This window comes from Pogoniulus pusillus, chromosome 10 (assembly GCF_015220805.1).
Source record: "Pogoniulus pusillus isolate bPogPus1 chromosome 10, bPogPus1.pri, whole genome shotgun sequence".
Taxonomy (NCBI): domain Eukaryota; kingdom Metazoa; phylum Chordata; class Aves; order Piciformes; family Lybiidae; genus Pogoniulus; species Pogoniulus pusillus.
Window position 1 is genome coordinate 4,329,757 of NC_087273.1, and position 25,222 is coordinate 4,354,978.

Genomic DNA, 25,222 nt, shown 5'->3' on the forward strand with positions numbered 1-25,222 from the left:
AGCCGCGGTCCTCCCGTGACCTTCCGAGACCATCGAGCCCGACCGCGACCTGGCCCCACCACAGCCGCATCCTTGCCCGACACATCCTTTTGGAGGCAGGGGCGAGGATGGTGAGGCTTTGCCTCGGGAGGTGATGCTTGGAGAAAGGAGAGCAGCTCAAAAATGAGTATCTAAAGAGTGGAGGTGATGAGGATGGGGCTGGGGGCGTTTCGGCGGTGCCCAGTGACAGCAAAAAGGACAACAGGCACAAACTGCAGCTCAGGAGGCTTGACATGGACATGAGGAACAACTTCCTTCTTCTGAAGGTGCTGGAGCCCTGCAGCAGGCTGTCATAGAATCATAGAATCAAGCAGGTTGGAAGAGACCTCCAAGCTCAGCCAGTCCAACCTAGCACCCAGCCCGGGCCAATCAACCAGACCATGGCACTAAGTGCCCCAGCCAGGCTTTGCTTCAACACCTCCAGGCACAGCAATTCCACCACCTCCCTGGGCAGCCCATTCCAATGCCAATCACTCTCTCTGACAACAACTTCCTCCTAACATCCAGCCTAGACCTCCTCTGGCACAGCTTGAGACTGTGTCCCCTTCTTCTATTGCTGCTTGCCTGGCAGCAGAGCCCAACCCCACCTGGCTACAGCCTCCCTTCAGGGAGTTATACACAGCAACTACCAGAGAGGCTGTGCAGTGCTCTTCTCTAGAGACCTCCAAACCTGCCTGGGCATTGTGATCTTGGGTAGCCTGAGCTAAGTGAAGCCTGCTTTAGCAGAGGGGTTGGGTGAGATGTTCTCCAGAGGTCCCTTTCACCCCCACCATGCTGGGATTCCATGAAAAACAGGCCATGCCCACACTAAAAGCTCCTCGCCTAGGAAGGCAGAGCTGGTCGGGAGGGCAGCAGAGCTGCCACGGGCTCAGGTTGTGCCTTATGGCAGCTGCATGGGCAGAAGAGACACAGAATCATAGAACCACCCCAGCTGGAAAAGCTCTCTAAGATCATCCAACCCAACCCTCTACCCAACGCCTCCATGACCACCAGACCACATCCCAAAGTGCCACATCTAATTCTCCTTTGAACACCTTGCAGCTGTGGCTCCACCACCTCCCCTGGGCAGCCTCTGCCAATCCCTGACCACTCTTGCAGCAAAGACATTTTTCCTCCTCTCCAACCTAACCCTCCCCTGGCACAGTTTCAGGACATTTCTTCTCCTGTCATCTGGGACTAGGGAGCAGAGCCCAACCCCACCTCACTGCAGCCTCCTCTCAGGGAGCTGTAGAGAGCAATGAGCTCTGCCCTCAGCCTCCTCTTCTCCACACTGCACAACCCCAGCTCCCTCAGCTGCTCCTTCCCAGCCCTCCTCTCCAGACCCTTTCCCAGCTTTGCTGTCCTTCTCTGAACCTGCTCAATGTCCTTGCAGTGAGGGGCCCAAAACTGAACCCAGTGCTCAAGTTGTAGCCCCCCCTCCAGGAGGACAATCCCTGCCCTCCTGCTGCCCACACCATTGCTGATCCAGACCAGGCTGCTGGTGCCCTTCTTGCCCTAGTGCCTGAGAGGTGCCAGTGAGTGTGAGGTGCCAGGGCTGGGAGGCAGCAGCGAGACAGAGGCAGTTTGTCATCACAAGCCATAGAGCAAACAAACAAAAGGTAAGGCTGGAAACAATCTGAACCATCTTTATCACCAGAGCTCTGCACCAGCTCTATCTTCTCAGATGACAAAGGCCACCTGGCATAGCCACGAGCTGTGGGGTTCTGTAAGTCAACAGTTTCGGCCGATAAGAGCCAGCTGGGCTTTGCTGGCAGTGCAAGGTAACTGCAAGGGATGAACCTCGGCACTTTCCTGAAGGGACTCTGTCAGCAGCTCTGTCACCAGCAGGAGGCTGGCAGGGCAGAAGGCACCTTTACCCCTGCTGAGGCAAGCAGTTGGAGGCCTTCCAGCAGCACAAATAAGAGCTGATGTTTTCTTCCACTTCAACGTCAAAAGCTTTGTGCATCAGTGCTGCAAGGGTGGAGGTGAGACCTGCAGGCTCTGCCCACCTGTGACTGTTCTCTTGCTGTTCAGCTCCTTCTGCCCCAACCTGGCTATTGCCAAAGTCCCTTCTCACCAGTTCTTTCCACTGATAGGTGGTGACAGGCAGAGCTCTAGGTGTGGGGCAGAGTGAATGCAAACTGTGCAGCAGAGAAAGCCCTGGGGATGCTGGGTGAAAGCAGATGGAGATGAGCCAGGCTGTGCCCAGGTGGGCAAGAAGGACACCAGCAGCCTGGCCTGCATCAGAAGTGGTGTGGGCAGCAGGGAGAGGGCAGGGATTGTGCCCCTGGACTCAGCAGTGAAGCCACACCTTGAGTGCTGGATCCAGTTTTGGGACTCTCACTGCAAGAAGGACATTGAGAGGCTGGACTAGGTCCAGAGAAAGGCAAGAAAGGTGGGGAAGGACCTGGAGAAGAGGGATGGGGAGGAGCAGCTGAGGGAGCTGGGGGGTGTTTGGTGTGGAGAAAAGAAGGCTGAGGGCAGAGCTCATTGCTCTCTACAGCTTGAGAGGAGGCTGCAGTAAGGTGGGAGTTGGACTCTGCTCTCAAGTCTCAGGTGATAGAAAGAGAGGAAATTGTGCCAGGAGAGAGTTAGATTGGAGATGAGCAAACACTGCTTTGCTGCCAGAGTGGACAGGGATTGGCACAGGCTGCCCAGGGAGGTGGTGGAGTCCCCATGCCAGGAGCTGTTTCAGAAAGTTATGGCCATGGTTTGGTGGCCTTAGTGGTGCTGGGTTGGAGGTTGGACTGGAGGATCTCAAAAGGCTCTTCTACAACTCCCTGCAGGGAGGCTGTAGCCAGGTGGGGTTGGGCTCTTCTGCCAGGCAAGCAGCAACAGAACAAGGGGACAGAGTCTCAAGTTGTGCCAGGGGAGGTCTAGGCTGGATGTCAGGAGGAAGTTGTTGTCAGAGAGAGTGATTGGCATTGGAATGGGCTGCCCAGGGAGGTGGTGGAGTTGCTGTGGCTGGAGGTGTTGAAGCCAAGCCTGGCTGGGGCACTTAGTGCCATGGTCTGGTTGATTGGCCAGGGCTGGGTGCTAGGTTGGCCTGGCTGAGCTTGGAGCTCTCTCCCAACCTGCTTGATTCTGTTCTATTCTAAGAAACTGTTTCAGGGGAGGGTTAGGTTGGAGAGGAGGAAAAATGTCTTTGCTGCAAGAGTGGTCAGGGATTGGCAGAGGCTGCCCAGGGGAGGTGGTGGAGTCACAGCTGCAAGGTGTTCAAAGGAGAATTAGATGTGGCACTTTGGGATGTGGTCTGGTGGTCATGGAGGCGCTGGGTAGAGGGTTGGGTTGGATGATCTTAGAGAGCTTTTCCAGCTGGGGTGGTTCTATGATTCTGTGTCTCTTCTGCCCATGCAGCTGCCATAAGGCACAACCTGAGCCCGTGGCAGCTCTGCTGCCCTCCCGACCAGCTCTGCCTTCCTAGGCGAGGAGCTTTTAGTGTGGGCATGGCCTGTTTTTCATGGAATCCCAGCATGGTGGGGGGGTGAAAGGGATCTCCGAAGGTTCGTTCTGCGATGGGAAGCACCGAGGACGTGCAAGGAGAGTTCACCTAGCGGCAGAAGCCGCTAGATGGCAAGCCCGGCCCGTGGGTCTGCCGCGCTACAGAGCTCCGGAGCCACCAGCTGGAGCGCAAGGGAGTTGGCACCGCACATGGCACAGCAGCTCAGCTACCGCCGGGCCAGAGCAGCATTTCAAACCCGTCCAGCGTGACACAGAGCTGGAGAGAAGCAGCTGAGGGAGCTGGGGGTGTGCAGTGTGGAGAAGAGGAGGCTGAGGGCAGAGCTCATTGCTCTCTGCAGCTCCCTGAGAGGAGGCTGCAGTCAGGTGGGGGTTGGACTCTTCTCCCCAGTCCCAGGTGACAGAAGGAGAGGAAATGTCCTGACATTGTGCCAGGGGAGGACTAGGTTGGAGAGGAGGAAAAATGTCTTTGCTGACAGAGTGGTCAGGGATTGGAAGAGGCTGCCCAGGGAGGTGGTGGAGTCCTCATCCCTGGAGGTGTTCCAGAAAGGAGGAGGCTGAGGGCAGACCTCATTGCTCTCTACAGCTCCCTGGAAGGAGGTTGGAGCTAGGGAGGTGGGGGTTGGGCTCTTCTCCCTTGGAACAAGTGACAGGGGAGGAAATGGCCTCAGGTTGCCCCAGGGGAGGTTTAGGTTGGACACTAGAAGAAACTTCTTCCCTGAAAGGGCTCTTAAAGCCTGGCACAGGCTGCCCAGGTAATGGAATGCCCACCCCTGGGGGTGTTTCCAGGAGGCAGAGATGAGGTGCTGAGGGCCATGGCTTAGCCCTAGCTTGGCAGATACTGCTTGGGCTGGATGATCTCAAAGGCCCTTCTCAACTCAAACCATTCTATGGTGTACTCTCCCTGGCAGTGCCTCCTTTATCCCAGCATCACACCCCAGGCACCAGGGTTGCAGCCCCAGACACACTGTTCTGCTGCTTGTCTCACCCTAGAGAGCTTCCTACCTCCCATCCCTGGTGTTGTGACACAGAGGGGAAAATCAGCAGCTGCCTCTTCCCCTCTGACATCCAGCACAGCCTCACCAACTTGCAGTTCAGAACAGATGGTCTGGGCTTGCTTTTGCTATCTCCTGACAGCAAGAGCTGTGTCCTTACAGCGCTCCCTGGCTGTGGCTACCAGGAAAACCTGCTGGCCCCAGTCACTGACGGAAGTGGGAGCACAGAGGTGGCTTAGCAGAAGTCAAAAAGGCCCCAGCTGAATCTCCAGCTCTTTTCCAAGGGTGTTTTAGTGAACCTCAGTAATTTTAATGCAGATTCTGCTCATTCCACATCTGGGAGGTCTCTCCCAGTGCCTTGCACAAGCTTCTCTTTGGAAAGCCATGTCCCCATTCCATCTAAAGTCCATCTCCCCAGGGCTGTGCTGTGTCACAGGCAAATTATCTTCCAGGGGCAGAAGAAAACCTGTCAGTCTTAGCAGAAAACAACAAGAGCCCTCTCTGTGGTGGAGCCAGGTCCTGGAACAACCAGATAAAAGAAGTAACACTTAACAGACACTTCCCTTGCCCACAGATCCATCCTCCAGCACTATCTGGCAATACTTTCTCTGTTGCTCTTCCTTGAAAGACTCTTTGACCTTCTTCCTTTTCAGTCCCCCGTCCCTGCAAGAGACAAAGGAAGCAGCTGGGGGCTCACTCAGGGCAAGGCAGGGAAGTGCTGCAGCATTTACACTGCAGGCAGAGCAGGTTCCAGCCTAACCCCCTTGGCTTTGTGCAATGCAGGACAGATCAGCTCCACCAGTTGGGGCTGGAGGAGGCACTGCCTGGACTGAAAGTCTCCTGTCAGCAGTGGTGTTCCCAAGGGCTCAGGGCTGTTCTCTTGAATGCCTTGATCAATGATCTGGACACAGAACACCCAAAGAAGCTTTGAAAGGCACCTGGGAGGTGCTGCTCCTTACCAAGGCAGCACAGCCATTCCCCCCCGAGCAGCGATCGCAGCCTTCACCCTGTTGGCAAAGCGCACAGCATCTTCTTCCTCCTGCAGAGAAAAGCAGCAGGGAGTGACCTGCTTGGCAACCTGGACATTTCCTCCACATCTCCCTCTTCAGCAGGCTGAGAAACAGAGAGGGCTGGGCAAAGCTGTGCAGGTGGAGGAAGGACACAGAAAGCAGAAGCAGCCCACTATAGAGGGGGGAGAAAGCCTGAACCTGTGAATCAGACTCACAGAATGGGCTTGGTTGGAAGTGGCCTCTAAAGCTCCTCCAGTCCAACCCTCCTGCAATCAGCAGGGACATCCTCAACTAACTCAGGTTGCCCAGAGCAACCCTGCAGCCTGTCTGGAGTTAAGAGGGGAGGCCTGGGACAGGACCCCTGCAGCATCCAACCATGTTTGAACATCTCTTGTAGTCTGTGGCAGAGGGAAGTCAGGCAGCTGCAGCCAAGCTAAGAAGCTGTTTGGGAGCAACAGTGCCTGGATCCCTGCAAGCAGCACTCTGACTCCAAGGTCACTCACTCACACCCCAAGAAACACACTCAGCATGAAGCCCACAGTGTCCCTCCCTGGCCTCTGTCCATGGAGGTGTCAGTAAAGGCTCCCAGCCGCCAGCCCAGCCCAGCCTACGGTGCCCAGCAGTGCTGGTGTCCTCCAGCCCATGCTGCCCAGCAGTGCTGGTGCCCCCCAGCCTACAGTGCCCAGCAGTGCTGGCTGCCCTCCAGCCCATGCTGCCCAGCAGTGCTGGTGCCCCCCAGCCTACAGTGCCCAGCAGTGCTGGCTGCCCTCCAGCCCACGCTGCCCAGCAGTGCTGGTGCCACTCAGCCTACAGTGCCCAGCAGTGCTGGCTGCCCTCCAGCCTACTCTGCCCAGCAGTGCTGGTGCCCTCCAGCCTACAGTGCCCAGCAGTGCTGGCTGCCCTCCAGCCCACGCTGCCCAGCAGTGCTGGTGCCCCCCAGCCTACAGTGTCCAGCAGTGCTGGCTGCCCTCCAGCCCACGCTGCCCAGCAGTGCTGGTGCCCCCCAGCCTACAGTGCCCAGCAGTGCTGGCTGCCCTCCAGCCCACACTGCCCAGCAGTGCTGGTGCCCTCCAGCCCACAATACCCAGCAGTGCTGGCTGCCCTCCAGCCCACGCTGCCCAGCAGTGCTGGTGCCCTCCAGACCACCTCTCCTGAGCATTCACAAAAGAGGCAGGAGCAGCAGAACCTCTTTGACCATGGGTGGCAGGTACCAGACGTTGCAAACCACGGCCCAGCTGGTCAGCATGTTAAACATATAGGAGATCATGGAGTGCTTGGTGCTGTCCCAGAAGGGGTCTGCAAAGCGGGGGTCATACTGCAAGGCAAAGACAACAAGAGAGACAGCATGGTTATGGAATTATGGGATGGCTTGACCTGGAAGGGAACTTAAAGATCATCTAGCTCAAATCCCCCTGCCACAGGCAGGGACACCTCCCATTAAGCTATGTTGCTCAAGGCCTCATCCAGCCTGAACTTGAATACTTCCAGGTTTGGAGCTTCCACAGTTTCTCTAGGCAACCTGTGCCAGTGCTTCATGGGCAAGAATTTCTTCCTCATGTCTCATCTCAATCCAGCTTCTCCTAGTCAGAAGTCATGCCCTCTCATCCTGTCACTCCCAGTCCTTGCCAGAAGTCCCTCCCCAGCTCTCCTGCAGCCCCATTCAAATCTAGGAAGGCTAAGGTACCTCCTCAGCTTTCTCTTCTCCATGCTGAACAACTCCCACACTCTCAGTGTGTTCTTTAGAGGAGAGGTTCCCCAGCCCTTGGATCATCTTCATGGTTTCCTCTGGACCTGCTCTAAAAGTTTCATGTGCTTCTTGTGTTGGGGACTCCAGAGCTGGCCCCAGCACTGCAGGGGGAGTCTCTGCAGAGCAGAGGGGCAGAATCCCCTCCCTGCCTACACTGCTGGGGATCAGTCCAGCACAGGGCTGGGGCTGGGCTGGCAGTGCTTGGTGCCAGCTCCTGATCTCCCACCTTAGTTTACATCCCATTAACTGCTTCTTTTGTGCCCATGAAATCTTGCTTCAACTGCTTAAGTGCAGATCTAATCACCCTTCCCAAGAGCAGCAGCCAATCCAGAGCAAAGCTCCACATGTCAGCATTCAGCACAGCACTCCAGGAGTTAACCTGGAGCAGCAGGGTAGGAGCCTTACTCCCACCTAACAATCTCTATTTAAGGATTAGACAGGAGCAGCTTCTCTGCCATGAGGAGGGTCTGCAAAGAGCCCTTCCACGTGTGGAAAGATGCAGGTACATTACCTTGATGGCTACTGGGTGGATGGTGCCTCCTACCTCAAAGCTTCCCTTCTTGAACATCATGACTGAGGTGTTGTTGACGCAGGTACCTGGCCAGAGGGAGAATAGGGGAAGAGTTTAACCCACTCAAGATCAAAGGAGGGTCTCCCACCCAAGATCAAGGAAGGTTCTCCTCTGCTTCTACTCTGCCCTGCTGAGACCTCATCTTGAGTACTGTGCTCAGTTTTGAGCTCCCCAGTTGAAGAGGGACAGGGATCTGCTGGAGAGGGCCCAGCAGAGGGCTAGGAGGATGATGAGGGGACTGGAGGGCATGGCTGATGAGGAGAGGCTGAGGGACCTGGGGCTGCTTAGTCTGGAGAGGAGAAGACTGAGAGGGGATCCAATAAATGTCTATAACTACCTGAGGGCTGGGGGTCAGGAGGGTGGGGGGACAGGCTCTGCTCACTGCTACCTAGGATAGGGCAAGGAGCAATGGATGGAAGCTGCAGCACAGAGGTTCCAGCTCAACACAAAAGGAGACTTCTTGACTGTAAGGGTCCCAGGGCACTGGCACAGGCTGCTCAGAGAGGTTGTGGAGTCTCCTTGTCTGGAGCCTTTCCAGCCAGGTCTGGATGTGTTCCTGTATGACCTGAGCTAGATTGTCTGGTCCTGCTCTGGCAGGGGGTTGGACTGGATGATCTCTTCAGGTCCCTTCCAACCCCTGACATCCTGTGAGCCTGTGATTCACTCTAAGAAGAGCAGCAAACTGTCCTCAGGAGACCCAAGTTTGTAAAAGAAAAAGGCAGGTTGAGTTAGAAGACAATCCCAGAGGTTGCTCTTGCTTCCATTTTCATGGAATCATGGAATGGTTTGGGTAGGAAAGGACCTTAGACACCATGGAGTTCCAGCCCCTGCCATAGGCAGGGACAGCTCCTACCAGACCAGGCTGCTCAAGGTCCTATCTAACCTAGCCTTCAACACTTCCAGGCTTGGAGCTTCCACCACCTCTCTGGGCAACCTGTGCCAGTGCCTCACCACCCTGATGGACAAGAATTGCTTCCTCAGGCCTCATCTGAATCCAGCTCCTTGCAGTTTGAAGCCACTACTCCTTGTCCTGTCACTCTATGCCTTTGTCAAAAGTCCCTCTTCACCAGGCCTGTTCTTCCTGCAGCCTTCTCTTCTCCAGACTGCACAGCCCAACTCTCTCAGCCTGGCCAGATAGCAGAGGTTCTCCAGCTCTCTGATCATCTTGGTGGCCTCCTCTGGATCTGCTCTAACAGACCCCTGCCTCTCCTGTGCTGAGAGCTCCAGAGATGGCCCCAGCACTGCAGGTGTGGTCTCAGCAGAGCAGAGCAGAGCAGAGGGGCAGAATCCCCTCCCTGCCCTGCTGCCCACACTGCTGGGGTTCAGTCCAGCACAGGGCTGGTTTCTGGGAATTTATTCTACAGCCTAATAACCAAACACCTCCCTGCTGCAGCCTGGATCCAACAAACTGCACTCAGTGAGGAGGAATGGGAGGAGCAATAAGCTTGATGGACTCATTCCTACCTTCTGGGAAGATGAGGATGGGCAGCTTGGCCTTGTCTGCAATGTGCTCCTTAATTCTGTGGAGAGAAAAGAACATTGCAGTCTGCACTTCATTGGCACAGAAGGCTCAGGGGTGTGCTTGGGCAGGAAACTGAAAATCACAGAGTCACTGTGGTTGGAGAAGGCCTCTAAGCTCACCCAGCCCAACCATTCTCTAGTTCTGCCAAGGCTGGGGCTAAGCCATGGCCCTCAGCACCACAGCTCTGCCTCTTGGAAACACCTCCATGGGTGGGCACTCAACCACCTAACTGGGCAGCCTGTGCCAGGCTTTCAAGGAAGAAGTTTCTTCTAATGTCCAACCTAACCTTCCCCTGGGGCAACCTGAAGCCATTTCCTTTCCTTCTGTCACCTGAGACTATGCAGAAGAGCCCAACCCCAGCTGACTGCAGCTTCCTCTCAGGGAATGAGCTCTGCCTTCAGCCTCCTCTTCCCACCACTGCACACCCCCAGCTGCCTCAGCTGCTCCTCCTGTGCCCTCTTCTCCAGATCCTTCCCAGCTTTGTTGCCCTTTTCTGGACCTGTTCTAGCCCCTAAATGTCCTTCTTGCAATGAGGACCCCAAAACTGAACCTTGCACTCAAGCTGTGGCCCCCCTCCAGGGGGACAATCCCTGCCCTGCTCCTGCTGGCCACACCATTGCTGATCCAGGCCTGGCTGCGGGTGCCCTTCTTGGCCATGGACACTGATCAGTGTAGTCCACATCTCAGGTTTTCATGCCCTCACTCTCAGGAATTTCTTCCTCATCTCCACTCTCAATCTCCCCTCTCCCAGCTCAAAGCCTTTGTCTCTCATCCTGGCACTCCCAGCCCTTATAAGAAGTCCCTCCCCAGCTCTCCTGGATCCCCTTCAGGCACTGGCAGGCTGCTCTAAGGTCTCCCTGCAGCCTTCTCTTCTCCAGGCTGAACAGGGACACACTGCACTGGTGGGAGAGTTGCAGACCTCCCAGTGATGCCAACCTCCAGCTGCCTACCCAGCAGAATGCAGATGTCTCTGTGCATGAGGGCAGCTCTCTTTGCAGCAGGGGAGGCCACGCCTGGAGCCTCCCCAAGCGGCAGAGCCGCTCAGCGAGCCCTCAGCACCTTACTTTTTCCTCACCAGGTGGCGGTCTCTGATCTCGGAGCGCTCGAACAGGACGTGCTGGCTGGTCTGCAGGCAGGACTTCTGGATCAGTCCCAGGAACCCACCGTGCACCTGCCCCACCTGCAACCCAAAGCACCTGCTGAGCACAGCACCCTGCACTCACACCCACCCAACGCTGGGCGCTGGAGAGGGACCTCAACTGGCATCCAGTTCCAAACCCCCTGCCGTGGGCAGGGACATCTCACACTAGATCAGGTTGTTCTAAGCTCATCCCCCAGTGTGTGGGGTGATGAAAAGCTTAACAGCAGCCTGCAGTGCGAGTGCAGCCCAGAAAGCAACCCTGTGCTGGGCTGCAGCAAGAACAGCAGGGCAAGGGAGGGGATTCTGTCTCTTTGCTGTGCTCTCCTCAGACCCCACCTGGAGCCCTGGGTGCAGTTCTGGAGCCTCCAACTCGAGGACATGGAATTGTTTGAGCCAGTCCAGAGGAGGCCACCAGAGGGCTGCAGCAGCTCTGCTATGAGGACAGGCTGAGAGAGTTTGGGCTCTGCAGCCTGGAGAAGGCTTGGAGGAGACCTTGGAGTGGCCTTGCAGTATCTGAAGGGGGCTGCAGAAGGGCTGGGGAGGGACTATTGACAAGGTCTTGTAATGACAGGATGAGAAGGAATGGGTTTGAACTGGCAGAGGGGAGATTGAAACTGGATGTTAGGAAGAAGTTGTTTGCAGTGAGGGTGGTGAGACACTGGCACAGGTTGCCCAGGGAGGTTGTGGAACACAGAAGCACCCAATGTGATCTTTGATCACATTGGGTGCTTCTGTGTTCCACAACCTCCCTGGAGGTGTTCCAGGCCAGGTTGGACGAGGCCTTGAGCCACCTGTTCTAGTGAGAGGTGTCCCTGCCTATGGCCCAGGAGGGTTGGAACTGGCTGAGCTTTGAGGTCCCTTCCAACCTAAACCATTCTGTGCTTACTGTATCTGGCTGTAAACATATCTGCATGGACTGTATATAGATGTGCCTGGAAACTGTGGCAAGCTATAAACACAGCTTCATTTCTTAACTCCCAGCTGGCTGAGTCTAGTCTGGGTGAATTCATTGTGTGTGTGTGTGGGGAGCAGGTGACATCCAGAATCACTACACCCCTCCAGGCTCACCCAGCTTTACAGCACAGCTGACATGTGCCAGCTCTCTTGTTCATACCAGGGAGTAGCATCCATCACTGGCCAGGATCAGGACATCTAATGGAGATGTGTGGTTGGCTACACAGATGCCTCCTTCCTGTGGTCTGTTTTCCCTGCAGGGACACCCAGAAAAGTCATCACTTCATGCTGGATCCTGGCTGAAGGCCCCATTAGATCATCCAACCATCAGCACACATCCAGGACAGAGACCCTCAGTGACAAAAGCATTTCAGGGCTGTGGCTCAGCTGCAAAGCCATGGGAATGAGAACACCACAAAAGGTTTCAAGATGCTAATGGTGGTGTGGTCCTGTCCCACTCTGAGTCAGAGCTGTTTTTGCTCAATGCTGGCACTGCCCATCTCAGGCTCTGCTCACTGAGGCATTTCCTGCAGCTCAGGGCAGGTTGGCACAGCTCCAGCTCTCCTGGTGCCCCTTCAGGTACTGGAAGGCTGCTCTAAGGCCTCCCTGGAGCCTTCTCTTCTCCAGGCTGAACAGCTCCAACTCTCAGGCTATCTTCATACCAGAGGTGCTTCAGCCCTTGGGTCATCTCTTCATCTGGACCTGCTCTAACAGCTCCATGTACTTGTTGGGAGAAATCATGCCAGCAAAATCAGCCAGGAGAGCAGCTGAACAGTTCACAATGATGTTCTGGCAGGAGATCACAGAATCATAGAATCAACCAGTTTGGAAGAGACTTCCAAGATCATCCAGTCCAACCTAGCACTCAGCCCTGCCCAATCAGCTAGAGAGCAAACATGTCCAAGCCCATATTTCAGGTAGGACACAGAACTGCTCCACCTCCACATCCCCTGCCAATGCAGGACAGAAAACACAGCAGGACCTGCAAACATTCTGACAGAGTCTGGCTTGTCCAAACTTCTTCCTGGATCATCTTGCACCCTCATGGTGTCCACAGAGCAACAGGGAGAGCATCCTGCTCTAATGGCTGAGCCACTGAGCACTGCCAGAAACCACCACCAGAGCAAGGTGGCACCACTCACCTGTTGTGGAAATGAATCAGACCAGCCAGGCACCGGATGCCTAAGGTGGCACAGATCATCTGAACCTGGTTGCTGAGCCAGCCCTTCACTCTGAAAGACAGGAAGCCATGCAGACAGCTGCAGTGCTGAGCATGGAATCATCATAGAAGCAGCCAGGTTGGAAGAGACCTCCAAGCTCAGCCAGTCCAACCTAGCACCCAGCCCTGGCCAAGCAACCAGACCATGGCACTAAGTGCCCCAGCCAGGCTTGGCTTCAACACCTCCAGGGACAGCAACTCCATCACCTCCCTGGGCAGCCCATTCCAATGCCAATCACTCTCTCTGACAACAACTTCCTCCTAACATCCAGCCTAGACCTCCCCTGCCACAGCTTGAGACTGTGTCCCCTTTGTTCTGTTGCTGCTTGCCTGGCAGCAGAGCCCAACCCCACCTGGCTACAGCCTCAGGGCAGTCACCCCCAGGGCAGTGCAGTGACAACTCCCAGCAGCTCTTTTCACAAGGACCACGCTAACCAAATGCAGTTTTGCTGACAGTCCTCAAGGCAGAACCATTTTGGTGCTCTCTGCCAGCTCCTCCTGTGCCTGCTGAAGTTTAATCACAAAACCACAGAACCATTTTGGTTGGCAAAGCCCTTTAAGAATCTGGAGTCCAACCACTCTCTAACTCTGCCACAGCTGGGGCTAAACCACTGCCCTCAGCTCCACATCTCTGCCTCTGTGAAACACCTCCAGGGATGGGCATTCAACCACCTCCCTGGGCAGCCTGGGCCAGGCTTTGAGAGCCCTTTCAGTTTAAAAGTTTCTTCTAATGTTCAACCTAAACCTCCCCTGGGGCAGCTTGAGGCCATTTCCTCTCACTCAGGGTCAGGAAGGAGGAACCCATCAGGCTCTTGGTCCATCTCTTCCAACCCCAGGAGATCCCAAGCAGGGAAGGTACTGGCCAGAGTTACTGTAAAGGCAGCAGCTGGTGGCTCCTTCACTAACACTCCTCACAGGGCTGAGGGGGTTTGGCACTGACAGGACACCACTGGCAGCACTTCCCCTCCTGTGACTCAAGCAGAGCTTTCTCTTTCTTTTCTCACTCCAAGACAGGCTTCAGCATCTGCCTGGCTTGCACTGCATGTTCTCTTTCAGCTCACAGGATGCCAGCATGCCAGGCTGGAAGGGACCTCAAGGATCCTCTGCTCTAACCAGTCTAGGTCACAGTGCAGCTACAATGAGCTGGCCCAGCAGCCTGGCAACGTGAGTCCCCATCTGGCCCATGGAGGGGACTTCTCTCATTCCCTTGGGAGATGATTCCAATGTTTGGCTGTGCTCATGGGGAAAATGCCATGGCCAAGCTCTCTCTCCTCGTGCTCAGGGAGTTTGTGGGAAAGAAACAAAGCCAAAATCACCCCCAAGAGCTCACTCTGATCCTGCAGGCTCAGGCAGGTTTAGATTCCAGCACACTCACTCCAGGCCTTGCAGCAAGCAGAACAGACATGAGCAGAGGCCTCAGCAGACACCTACCTGCCGTTTGGGAACTGTCCTACCACTGTGGTGGCCAACACCAGCTGGAGGATGATGAAAACAGTCAAGCAGATACTGCAAGGGAAAAGAGTCAGAATTAAAGGCCAAAAAGCCAAAGGCACAGGGAGAGTAAGAGCAGCCAAGGCCCCCAGGACACCAGGAGCATGCTGGCACTTGGTCCTTCATGGAGCACAAAGCCTTGTGCTGTCTGCAGCTCACCTTGCTCTGAAGCTTGCTGGAGAAGCCCTCACACTCAGAGGACAGTGACCTTCAGTGTAGGTGACACTTCTCAGAGCCAAAATGCAGCCAGCATCTCACGTTGGAAACCTCCCCAGAGATCCCAGAATGTGTTCCCACCCCAAGCACAGCTGCTGAGCAAGCTGAGGCTGAGGCCATTTCTGCACAGAGGTTTCCTTCTCCAGCTGCACAGCTGAGCTTGCAGACAGGCACATGAAGACATGGAATGGGTTTGCTTGGAGAAAAGCTTAGAGCTTGTCCAGCCCAAGCAGTCTCTAACCCTGCCAAGGCTGGGGCTAAGCCATGGCCCTCAGCACCGCAGCTCTGCCTCTTGGAAACACCTCCAGGGATGGGCATTCAACCACCTCCCTGGGCAGCCTGTGCCAGCCTTTGAGAACCAGCACGAGGGTGGTGAGGCACTGGAACAGGCTGTCCTGAGAAGCTGTGGAGGCTCCAGCCCTGGAGGCATTGAAAGGCAGGTTGGATGAGGCCTTGAGCAACCTGATCTTGTGGGAGGTGTCCCTGCCCATGGCATCAGGGCTAGAACTGAATATCTTTCAGGTCCCTTCTGACCCAACCCATTCTGTCACTCTGTGAACTCTTTTCAGCCAAAAAGTTTCTTCTAATGTCCAACCTAAGCTTCCCCTGGGCCAGCTTGAGACCATTCCCTTTCCTCCTGTCACTTGTTCCTAACAGAAGAGCCCAACCTCACTTCACTCCAGCCTCCTTCCAGGGAGCTGTAGAGAGGGAGAAGGTCTCCCCTCAGTCTCCTTGCCTGCAGAAGATCACTGCTGTGTGACTGCCTGCTGTGAAATCCCTCTGTGCACCACAGCTGTTCTGAGCCTGCTGCCCTCCCATCTGAGAAGGAGACATTTCACAAGCTCCTGCTCTGCACAAGCCCTCAGGACCTCTTGGTAACTCGCTGAGTCACTTTGGCTTCAAAAGGAATCACAAAGTCTGACAGCTGGATGCATTCCAAGTGGATATCTCCTTTGGCCACCCAGCCCTGTGCTCCCAGAACCACAGAATCCTAGAATGTCTTGGAAGGGACCTCCCAAGGTCATCCAGTCCAACCTCTTTGTGGTCAGCAGGGCCATCCTTCCCTAGATCAGGTTGCCCAGAGCCCTGCCCAGCCTCACACAGAACTTTGGCTCTGGCTTCAAATACCCAGTGGTCAGCACAGAGCCTTCCTGTCTCTTACTCTGACAGACAGAGCCTGATGCCTTCAGCTGGAGCAGCTGATGCTTGGCACAACACAAAAACATCTCCAGACCACATCAGAACGTGGCTACACCTCCAGCAGCTTCGCCTTTTATGCTCTTGGGGGCATCTTAGAAAGCACAGTGGTGGCAGAGTGTCCTTCCTGCACCAGTCAGCAGCAGTCACTCTCCCCCCAGCCCTGCAGCCAAGCAGCAGCTGGCAGCTGGCTCACCGGAAAGGCAGCAGCAGGCAATAGCGAAGGAGGATGCCCAGGAGCCAGGCGGCGCTCAGTTGCCAGCTGACGTGGTGCAGGTTGGCGTTGGTCCTGCTGAGGAGATTCCAGGACACCAGCTCCTCAGAAGAGAAGCTCCGGGTGACTTCGTCCTCTGCCACTGCCTCGCAGCCCTTCTTGGAGAAGTACATCACATCGGCCAGGCTGAACTGTCCGCGGTGCTGCCCGGCCAGCTCCTCTTCCATGGAGGTTTTCTCTCTCTCGATGATCCCTGCAGGAGGAAATGAGTCCTTCCAACACAGAGGAGTGGACAACATGGAGCCAAAAAGACAGCCAAGTCCACCTGCCTTCTAGAAAGAGCTCTACCCCTGCTCCCAGCACCACTCTGCTTTCTTACACCTCGGTTACCTACTGGCACCTAGCTCACAGACTCACAGAACAGAGGGGTTGGGAGAGACCTCTGGAGATCACTGAGTTCAACCACCCCTGCCAGAGCAGGGTCACAGAATGGAGGGGTTGGAAGAGACCTCTGGAGATCACTGAGTCCAACCACCCCTGCCAGAGCAGGGTCACAGAATGGAGGGGTTGGAAGAGACCTCTGGAGATCACTGAGTCCAACCTCCCCTGCCAGAGCAGGGTCACAGAATGGAGGGGTTGGAAGAGACCTCTGGAGATCACTGAGTCCAACCACCCCTGCCAGAGCAGGGTCACAGAATGGAGGGGTTGGAAGAGACCTCTGGAGATCATCCACTCCAACCTCCCCTGCCAGAGCAGGGTCACAGAATGGAGGGGTTGGAAGAGACCTCTGGAGATCATCCACTCCAACCTCCCCTGCCAGAGCAGGGTCACAGAATGGAGGGGTTGGAAGAGACCTCTGGAGATCATCCACTCCAACCTCCCCTGCCAGAGCAGGGTCACAGAATGGAGGGGTTGGAAGTGACCTCTGGAGATCACTGAGTCCAATCACCCCCTGCCAGAGCAGGGTCACAGAATGGAGTGATTAGAAAGCATCTCTGGAATCATCCATTCCAAAGCCCCTGCTAAAGCAGGGCACCCACAGCAGCTTGCTGAGGATCACATTGGCCAGGGGGAACTGGAATCTTTCCAGAGGAGGAGACTCTACATCCTCTCTGGGCAGCCTGCTCTATGGTACCAGCATGTTCATGCTCCAGCAAAACCTCTTGGGTCCCAGTTTGTGCCCATTGGCCCTTGGCTGGTCCCTGGGCACCACTGACAAGAGCCTGGCCTCATCCTCTTGCCCCCTACCCTTTAGCTCTTGCTGAGCATTGCTCAGATGCCCTCAGGGGCTGCTTTCTCCAGGCTCTCAGCCTCAGGGCTTTCAGCTTTTGCTCCTCACAGAGCTGCTCCAGACCCTTCAGCAGCTTTGTAGGCTCCACTGGACCCTCTCCAGTAGTTCCCTGTCCCTCTTGGACTGGTTACAATCCTCCAGATGTGGTCTCACCATGGCAGAGCTGAGTGGGAGGAAAACCTCCCTCAGCCTGCTGGCCACACTCCTTCATGCACCCCAGCAGACCACGAGGGCATCTCGCTGGCTGCTGGGCAACTTATCCAGCAGCACTGCCAGGTTCCCTCTCTGCAGAACTGCTGTTCTGGCTGCTCTATTTCTCTCCCTCAGCACCAGCTGTGCCTCCAGACAAGATGTGCAAGCAGCTGCCCATGTGCCAGAGGAGCTGTGCTGTGCCAGCTGCAGCCAGGGCTCTTACCAGTGGAGATTAAATGCTCAGGTGCCAGCGTCTTCTGCCTTCGGACTCCCTCCTGGACCTGCAGGGTGGCCCACTGCCCCCAAAACAAGAACAGCAGAGGGTGATGGTTGGCATTTTGGCATTTCCAGGCACTCCTTCATCACCCATCTGAGCCTCTTTTTCTGAAGCTAGTTCTTAGGTGTCCATTTCCCAAACTCAGCCTGAAGGCCAGACACAGAAACGTCACCCAACCACAGAATGGCTCAGGTTGGATACTCCAACCCCCTGCCATGGGCAGGGGCACCTCTCAACTGCCAGGCTATCACCTGGTGCCTGCCAGGCTGTCACCTGGTGCCTCACAGCACAGAGAAATGGGAGGACAACCTGCAATTAACTACTTGGCCACAGCTACAAAGGCAGAGCACAACACCAAACAGGCTGCCCAGGGAGGTGGCTGAATGCCCATCCCTGGAGGTGCTTCCAAGAGGCAGAGCTGTGGTGCTGAGGGCCATGGCTTAGCCCCAGCCTTGGCAGGGTTAGGGAATGGTTAGACTGGGTGATCTTGAGGGGAGGATTCAATGGCTCCATGAGATGGCAAGTGAGGAAGAGGTCTCAGTAGATGAATGGTTACACAGGGCTCTTGAGCTTGGAAAGGAGCTGGTTGGGTTGGTGCATGGCAGAGGTCTGCAAAGTCTGGACTGGCACAGAGAAGTGTGTTAAGGAACCTGGGATCTCAAGGGACTTCTGACTTCACCTGTGCTCTTTTCCACCTATACACAGAATACATTTCGTTGGAAGAGCTCTTCCAAGCTCATCCAGTCTAACCCTTGACCCAGCACTGCAGGGTCATCACAAAACCATGTCTCTAAGTACCAGCTCTACAGGCTGCTGGAACACTCCCAGGGATGGTGACTCCAGCACTGCCCTGGGCAGCCTGTTCCAATGTCTGAGAACCCTTCCAGGGCAGAAATACTTCCTGAGGTCCAGCCTGAACTGTTCTCCAGGTTCTAACACAAGAACTGGAGAACATCATCTGAAAATGTTGGGCTGGGTGTGTAAGCAAGACAAGAGCAACAGATCTCCTCCAGACAGTGAAGCTGTGGAGTTCATTGTCCAGGACATATGGCCAGAGATCAGCTGAAGGCAGGTCAGAGACAGGCACAGGCTGCCCAGGGAGAGTGGTGGAGTCCTCATCCCTGGAGGCATTCAAGAAACCTGTGGGTACAGTACTTGGGGACATGGTTTAGTTGCCACGGTGGTGTTGGGTTGCTGGTTGGCCTGAGTGATCTCAGAGGGCTCTTCCAACCCAAACAACTCTCTGAAATAGGGGCAGTTACATAAAAAACAGATGAAGATCACCACTGGGACCCAAGACTCTGCCCAGATCAGCAGGGGAGGCTGAACCTGGAAGGGCATGGATGGGAACAGTGCCATGCAATCACCAAGCTCTGGGGCTCCTCACCAAGCAGTTGAAATGTCCACAGCCTCCTTGGGCAACCTGGGCCAGTGTCTCCCCAGCCTCACTCTCAGCAATTTCCTCCTCATCTCCACTCTCAATCCTCCCTCTCCCAGCTCAAAGCCATTGTCCTTCATCCTGACGCTCCCAGCCCTTGTCCAAAGTCTCTCTCCAGCCCCTTCAGGTACTGGAAGGTTGTTCTAAGGTTTCCCTTAGGGACTTCAAAGCTCATCCATTTCCAGCCCACTGCCATGGGCAGGGACACCTCCCACCAGCACAGCTTGCTCAAGGCCTCATCCAGCCTGGCCTTCAGGCCCCCAGGCAGGGGGCAGCCACAGCCTCCCTGGGCAACTTGTGCCAGTGTCTCCCCACCCTCACTCTCAGAAATTTCTTCCTCATCTCCACTCTCAATCTCCCCTCTCCCAGGCTAGAGGGTTGAGCCAGTGCCCACCCAAGCCAGGCTGCATATGTGGGTCACCCTCTGGGCTAACCTAGCAGAGTAGATTCTATATTCCACAGGTGGTGGCATCTGCATCTTTGATTTGTTTTGAAAGCAGAAAAGGAGGCTCTGTGGCTGTCTGTGCAGTGCAGAGGGTTGAGCCAGAGCTGTCAGGCTGCTGCTGGTTGCACAACAGTAATGAGAGGAGGTAGCAGAGCCCTGACAACAACAGCCATGGCGCAACAGCCGCGGGAGACGGCTGGGAAATGGGGCAGCTCTGGGCCCTCTCCTGCTCTGCCTTCCTCCCTCCCACTCCTAAAGTCAGGAGGACACAAGCAGCTGAGCCCAGCTGGGAAAGCCAAGGCTTGACCACCTAAATTCTGACAGCCCACCCGTGTCAGGCTGCCCCACAAAGGCACTCAGAACAAAGCCAGGAGGCTCCTGCTGCTGTCTGCTCCTGTTCACACACTGAAAAGCTCTGTAGTGTGGAATAGCCACGGGAGAAATCCTCCCTTCTTCTGGGCTTCCCTCCCTTCTTCTTCTTAAACACCCAGAAGGTGGTTGAATGCCCAGGGAGGTGGCTGAATGCCCACCCCTGGAGGTGTTTCCAAGAGGCAGAGATGTGGTGCTGATGGCCAGAGTTTATCCCCAGCCTTGGGGAATGGTTGGACTGGGTGAGCTTCAAGGACATCTCCAGTCTGAACAATTCTGACTCTTAGTCTAAGTTTGGGATGTTGCTTAGTGCTCCATTCTCCACACTTTTTGCCTCTTTTCCTCCATGCCTCTTCTCCCAGGTCATGGAATCACAAACTGGTAGGGGTTAGAAGGGACCTGCAGAGATCAGCAAAGTGAACTGGCAGCAAGAAACCAACCCTGTGCTGGGCTGAGCCCCAGCAGTGTGGGCAGCAGGGGCAGGGAGGGGATTCTGCCCCTCTGCTCTGCTGAGACAACACCTGCAGTGCTGGGGACAGCTCTGGAGCCCCCAGCACAAGAAGGACATGGAGCTGCTGGAGCAGGTCCAGAGGAGCCAACAGAGATGATCAGAGGGATGGAGAAGGTCTGCTCTGGGGACAGTCTGGGAGAGTTGGGGCTGTGCAGCCTGGAGAAGAGAAGGCTGCAGAGAGACCTTAGAGCAACCTGCCGGTACCTGAAGGAGCTCCAGGAGAGCTGGAGAGGGACTTTGGACAAGGGCTGGGAGTGCCAGGATGAGGGAGCTTTGAGCTGGGTGAGGGGAGATTGAGAGTGGAGGTGAGGAAGAAATTCTTGAGCATGAGGCTGGGGAGACACTGGTACAGGTTGCCCAGGGAGGCTGTGGATGTCCCCTGCCTGGAGATGCTCAAAGCCAGCTTGGGTGAGGATCTCTGCAGGTCACTACCAAGCCCTAACACTCTGTGATTCTGAGATTCTGTGACTCAGAGCACTGCAATGCTTGGGTTGGAAGGAACATCAAGAATCAACCAGTTCCAACCCACTGTCGTGGGCAGGGACACCTCCCACCAGCCCAGCTTGCTCAAGGCCTCATCCAGCCTGGTCCTGAACGCCTCCAGGCAGGGAACATGCACAACCTCCCTGGACAACCTGTGCCAGTGTCTCCCATCCTCACTCTCAACAATTTCTTCCTCATCTCCACTCTCAATCTCCCCTCTCCCAGCTCAAAGCCACTGTCTCTTGTCCTGGCACTCCCAGCCCTTGTCCAGTGTCCCTCTCCAGCTCTCCTGGAGCCCCTCCAGGTACTGGAAGGCTGCTCTAGGGTTTCCCTGCAGCTTTCTCTTCTCCAGCCTGAAAAGCCCCAACTGTCCCCATAATCTGACCCCACAGGGTTGTTCTTCAGCCCTCTGATCATATTGGTGACCGCTTCTGGACCCTCTCCAGCAGCTCCAGGTCCTTCTTGTGCTGGGGACACCAGAAGTGGAGGCAGTGCTGCGTGTGGAATAGCCCTTAGCTTCTCTCTGGGCAGCAGAAGCAGCCTTTGAAGAACTCCTGAAGGAAAAGAGCTGAGCTTGATTGTGAGATGAAAACAGAGAGATCTCCTTTCCATCCCACAGGACAGTTAGAGAACAGTTTCCAGCTGAAGAACAAACCAAACCAGCTTGGAGCTCCTCTCTTCTTGTTCTTAACAGCTGTGGTAATGGGAAGCTATCTGATTATGTAACATTTAGCTTAATCACTTCTTACTCAATGAATCAACTCTGAGAGCACCAAATTATCAGGCTCGAGGTCTGTGGAAATAAAACAATGGAAGAGACTTTTTCCAAAGGGAAATGCTCACCCCCTGAGGGGGAAAGTGTCCTTCAGAGCTGAGAACTGCACAGGGTGGGGTTTTGATAGAGAATTGATTAATCTGTTTATATCTTAGCAATAAATTATGTCTCCCATGGATAATTGCATTTGACAGTGAAGAGAATCACAGAATCATAGAATCAGGCAGGTTGGAAGAGAGCTCCAAGCTCAGCCACTCCAACCTAGCACCCAGCCCTGGCCAAGCAACCAGACCAGGGCAATAAGTGCCCCAGCAAGGCTTGGCTTCAACACCTCCAGGCACAGCAACTCCACCACCTCCCTGGGCAGCCCATTCCAATGCCAATCACTCTCTCTGACAACAACTTCCTCCTAACATCCAGCCTAGACCTGCCCTGGCACAACTTCAGACTCTGTCCCCTTCTTCTGTTGCTGCTTGCCTGGCAGCAGAGCCCAACCCCACCTGGCTACAGCCTCCCTGCAGGCAGCTGCAGACAGCAATGAGCTCTGCCCTGAGCCTCCTCTTCTGCAGGCTGCACACCCCCAGCTCCCTCAGCCTCTCCTCACAGGGCTCTGCTCCAGGCCCCTCACCAGCTTTGGCGCCCTCCTGTGGACACCTTCCAGCACCTCAACATCTCTCTTGAATGGAGGAGCCCAGAACTGGACACAGCACTCCAGGTGTGGCCTGACCAGTGCTGAGTACAATACCTGCCAACTGCACCACCAAAGCTCTCCAGACACCTCCTCAGGTTTGTTTTTGGTATCAGAGAGCCTGAGGGAATCATTTCTGCTGCAAGAGTTGGGGCTGTTCAGCCTGGAGAAGAGAAGGTTCCAAGGAGATCTTAGAGTTGATCCAGTATCTCTTAGAGACAGAGGAAAGGATGACTGATAAGCCAGCAAGGTGAGCTGGCAGCCCAAAAAGTGAAACCTGTGCTGGGCTAAAGCAAGGTACATGTCAGCAGGTCAGGGTAGGTTGTTCTGCCTCTCTGCTCTGCTCTGCTCAGACCAGTCCTGCAGCACTGCCTCCACTTTTGGGGCCCCCAGCACAAGAAGGACCTGGAGCTGCTGGAGAGGATCCAGAGGAGGCCATGAAGATGGTCAGAGGGCTGGAGAACCTCCCCTATGAGAGCAGGCTGGGAAAGCTGGAACTGTTCAGGCTGGAGAAGAGCAGGCTGCAGAGAAACCTTAGAGCAGCCTGCCAGTACCTGAAGGGACTCCAGGAGAAAGACAGAGGGACTTTGGACAAGGTCTGGGAGTGCCAGGATGAAGGACAATGGCTGTGAGCTGGGAGGGGGGAGACTGAGAGTGGAGATGAGGAAGACATACCTGAGAGTGAGGGTGGGGAGAGACTGGCACAGATTGCCCAGGGAGGCTGTGGCTGTTTCCTGCCTGGAGGTGTTGAAGGCCAGGTTGGATGAGGCCTTGAGCAAGCTGGGCTGGTGGGAGGTGTCCCTGCCCATGGCAGGGGGTTGGAACTGGATGCTCTTGAAGGCTCCTTTCAACATAACTCATGCTGTGGTTCTATGAACTTATGATTTCCATGAGGCTCTTGCTTAGGGGTAGCAACAAGAGTTAAAGGAAATCAGATAAAAGGGGAAAAGGGAAAAGGAGGAAAGGGAGAAAAGGGGGAAAGGAGGAAAGGGAGAAAAGGGGAAAAGGAGGAAAGGGAGAAAAGGGGGAAAGGAGGAAAGGGAGAAAAGGGGAAAGGGGGAAAGGGGGAAAAGGGAAAAAGAGGAAAGGAGGAAAGAGACAGTAACAGACAGAGAGGACACTGCAGGCAGTCATCTCTAACTGACATCAGCATCTAATAATATTCAGCAAGCCCTAAAATTTGCAGTCATGCCTGATGCTAAATGCTATTTATGCAGCTGCAGACAGTGCCTGCCCAAAGGCTCTTCACCAGCACTTAAGAAAATCCAAACTCAAGAGAGGCAGAAGAATTGGCAGACAGGAATAAGCCAGGCTTGGGGCAGGGCAAGGTGCTTGTGATATGAACTGCATCCCATTGCTCCAGGCACGTTCTGCTGAACAAAAAGGGATCCAAGAGCTTAAGAACAGAGAAAGGGAAAAGAGCAGAAAGAAATTCCCTGCCACAAGCAGAAAGGATGGCCATGCAAAGCAGGCTGACACCAGAAAGGCTCCCAGGTGATCTCCTGGCAAACAGAAAGGCTTCACTGGTTACTAGGATGGATTCCAAGTACTGCCTTTTGGCCTCTGATGGAGATGAAAGCTCAGCCTTGGACAGTCAGATGCGATCCTGACTTCTTCAAGGCCCCAGAAAACACTTACTGCTCTCAGCAGCATCAGAATCTTAGCCATGAGCTGGTCAGCTCCAGAAGGACCTCACATTTGGAGAAGTTTGCACAGATTCCTCGGGTCTCACCCAGCAGAGCTTGTGGCTGCTGCAGCCTCCAGGCTTCTGACTGGCAGAGGTAAACACAGGCAGAGGCAGCTCACTCACCTCAGCACTCCTGAATGGCAGCTGATTAACATAAGCCAGGCACTGAGCCTTGGGTACAGCTCCAGAGCAGCTCCTTGGTGCCTCCAAACCCTCAGCAGCTGCTGCAGCTTTGTGTCTGCATTTGATTTGGCACAACCACAGCAGCGAGGACTCTGCCCAGCTTCAGCCAACTTCTTGAAGGTCCCTTCCAACCCAAACCATCCTAGGATTCTATCAAGCTCTGTCTTTAACCCCAGAAAACCTTCACCTGCTAGCAGATGACAAGCCAGCAGATAACCAGACACCACTAAAGGCACAGTGACAGAAGTCAGAGCTGCAAACACCACATCCAAGTGGAAGAAAGGAGGTTTTGTTCCTGGTTGCTGCTTGTCTCTCCCCTTGTGCAGCCTTTTCCTGCTGGATCAAACACCCTCAGTGAACAACACAGACACCCCTCTGCAAGCCCATTCCCAACTTACCTCAAACATTCTCACTAGCACTTTCACATAGCAATGAGAGATCCCCAGGGACACCCTAAACACCGAAGGCAACAAAATCAACCCCACAAACAGAAGGCTCCAGACCGCCAAGATCCTGCCCTCCAGCAGGCCACGAGCCTCTCCATTGTCTTCCATGCTTGCTCCTTCAAAATGCCAGCCTGCTGCCTGCCTGAGGATGTAAGCCCATCTGTAGTGGAGGATCCAGCAAGCTTCCAGAGGCAAAGCCCAGTGACACATTCTAAGAGGCCAGGCTGCTGCCCTCCGAAGCCTGACAGCAAGGAGCTGACAATGCCAGTGGAATTTTGAACCCCTTGGCCCGCCCTAACTCCACCCCTTTCCTTTCCATTGATAACGATTTACTCACCAGACGATAGAACAGGAGGGAGAAGGAAGAAAAACCCTGTGGGAAGTCATAACAGGTCTTAGGTAATGAGGTGCTGCCAATGCAGCACCTCGGCAGTGCCTCCAGAAGCTGTCCCCCCCCAGAGTGTTACAACAGGGGCAGGCAGCTGTGGTTTGCAGACTGCATAAATCTTCTCTTCTAAAGCACTCTGAACAGACACGAGGAGGAGCTTCTTTTGCTAAGGGTGATGGAGCACTCCAGCAGGAGACACAGTGAGGTGGTGGAGTCTCCAGCTCTGGACACGTCCAAAATTTGCCTGGATATGTTCCTGTGTGACCTGAGGAAGTGTGCTGGGACCTGGGGCTGG

The 25,222-nt window shown here is 55.0% G+C and overlaps 1 protein-coding gene across 2 annotated transcripts; it reads right to left on the bottom strand.

Annotated features, from left to right (window-relative positions):
- Positions 1–4,912: 4,912 nt before the first annotated feature.
- LOC135178951 (glycerol-3-phosphate acyltransferase 3-like) lies at positions 4,913–24,647 on the bottom strand. 2 transcript variants are annotated; one of them, XM_064150373.1, is made up of 12 exons: positions 24,492–24,647; positions 17,461–17,533; positions 15,737–16,007; positions 14,068–14,142; positions 12,560–12,649; positions 11,578–11,671; positions 10,387–10,502; positions 9,265–9,320; positions 7,741–7,826; positions 6,669–6,797; positions 5,432–5,511; positions 4,913–5,135 (listed from the first exon to the last, which is right to left on the bottom strand). In XM_064150373.1, exons 1-12 carry the CDS (start codon positions 24,645–24,647, stop codon positions 5,021–5,023), a joined length of 1,341 nt encoding a protein of 446 aa, XP_064006443.1. In that variant the 3' UTR covers positions 4,913–5,020. The 2 variants fall into 2 exon arrangements, with proteins under 2 accessions (XP_064006443.1, XP_064006444.1); XM_064150374.1 differs by having other exon boundaries at positions 15,737–16,024; positions 17,460–17,533.
- Between the last annotated feature and the right edge of the window lie 575 nt (positions 24,648–25,222).

Bases quoted from the DNA above. Each gene is read 5' to 3' on its own strand.
- LOC135178951 (XM_064150374.1), bottom strand. From the start codon at position 24,647: ATGGAAGACAATGGAGAGGCTCGTGGCCTGCTGGAGGGCAGGATCTTG. The intron at 5,512-6,668 runs GTTCTGCTGCTC...TTTTCTCTGCAG, and splicing joins TGCCACCCATGGTCAAAGAG to GAGGAAGAAGATGCTGTGCG. The intron at 5,136-5,431 runs GTAAGGAGCAGC...TGTCTCTTGCAG, and splicing joins GGAATGGCTGTGCTGCCTTG to GGACGGGGGACTGAAAAGGA.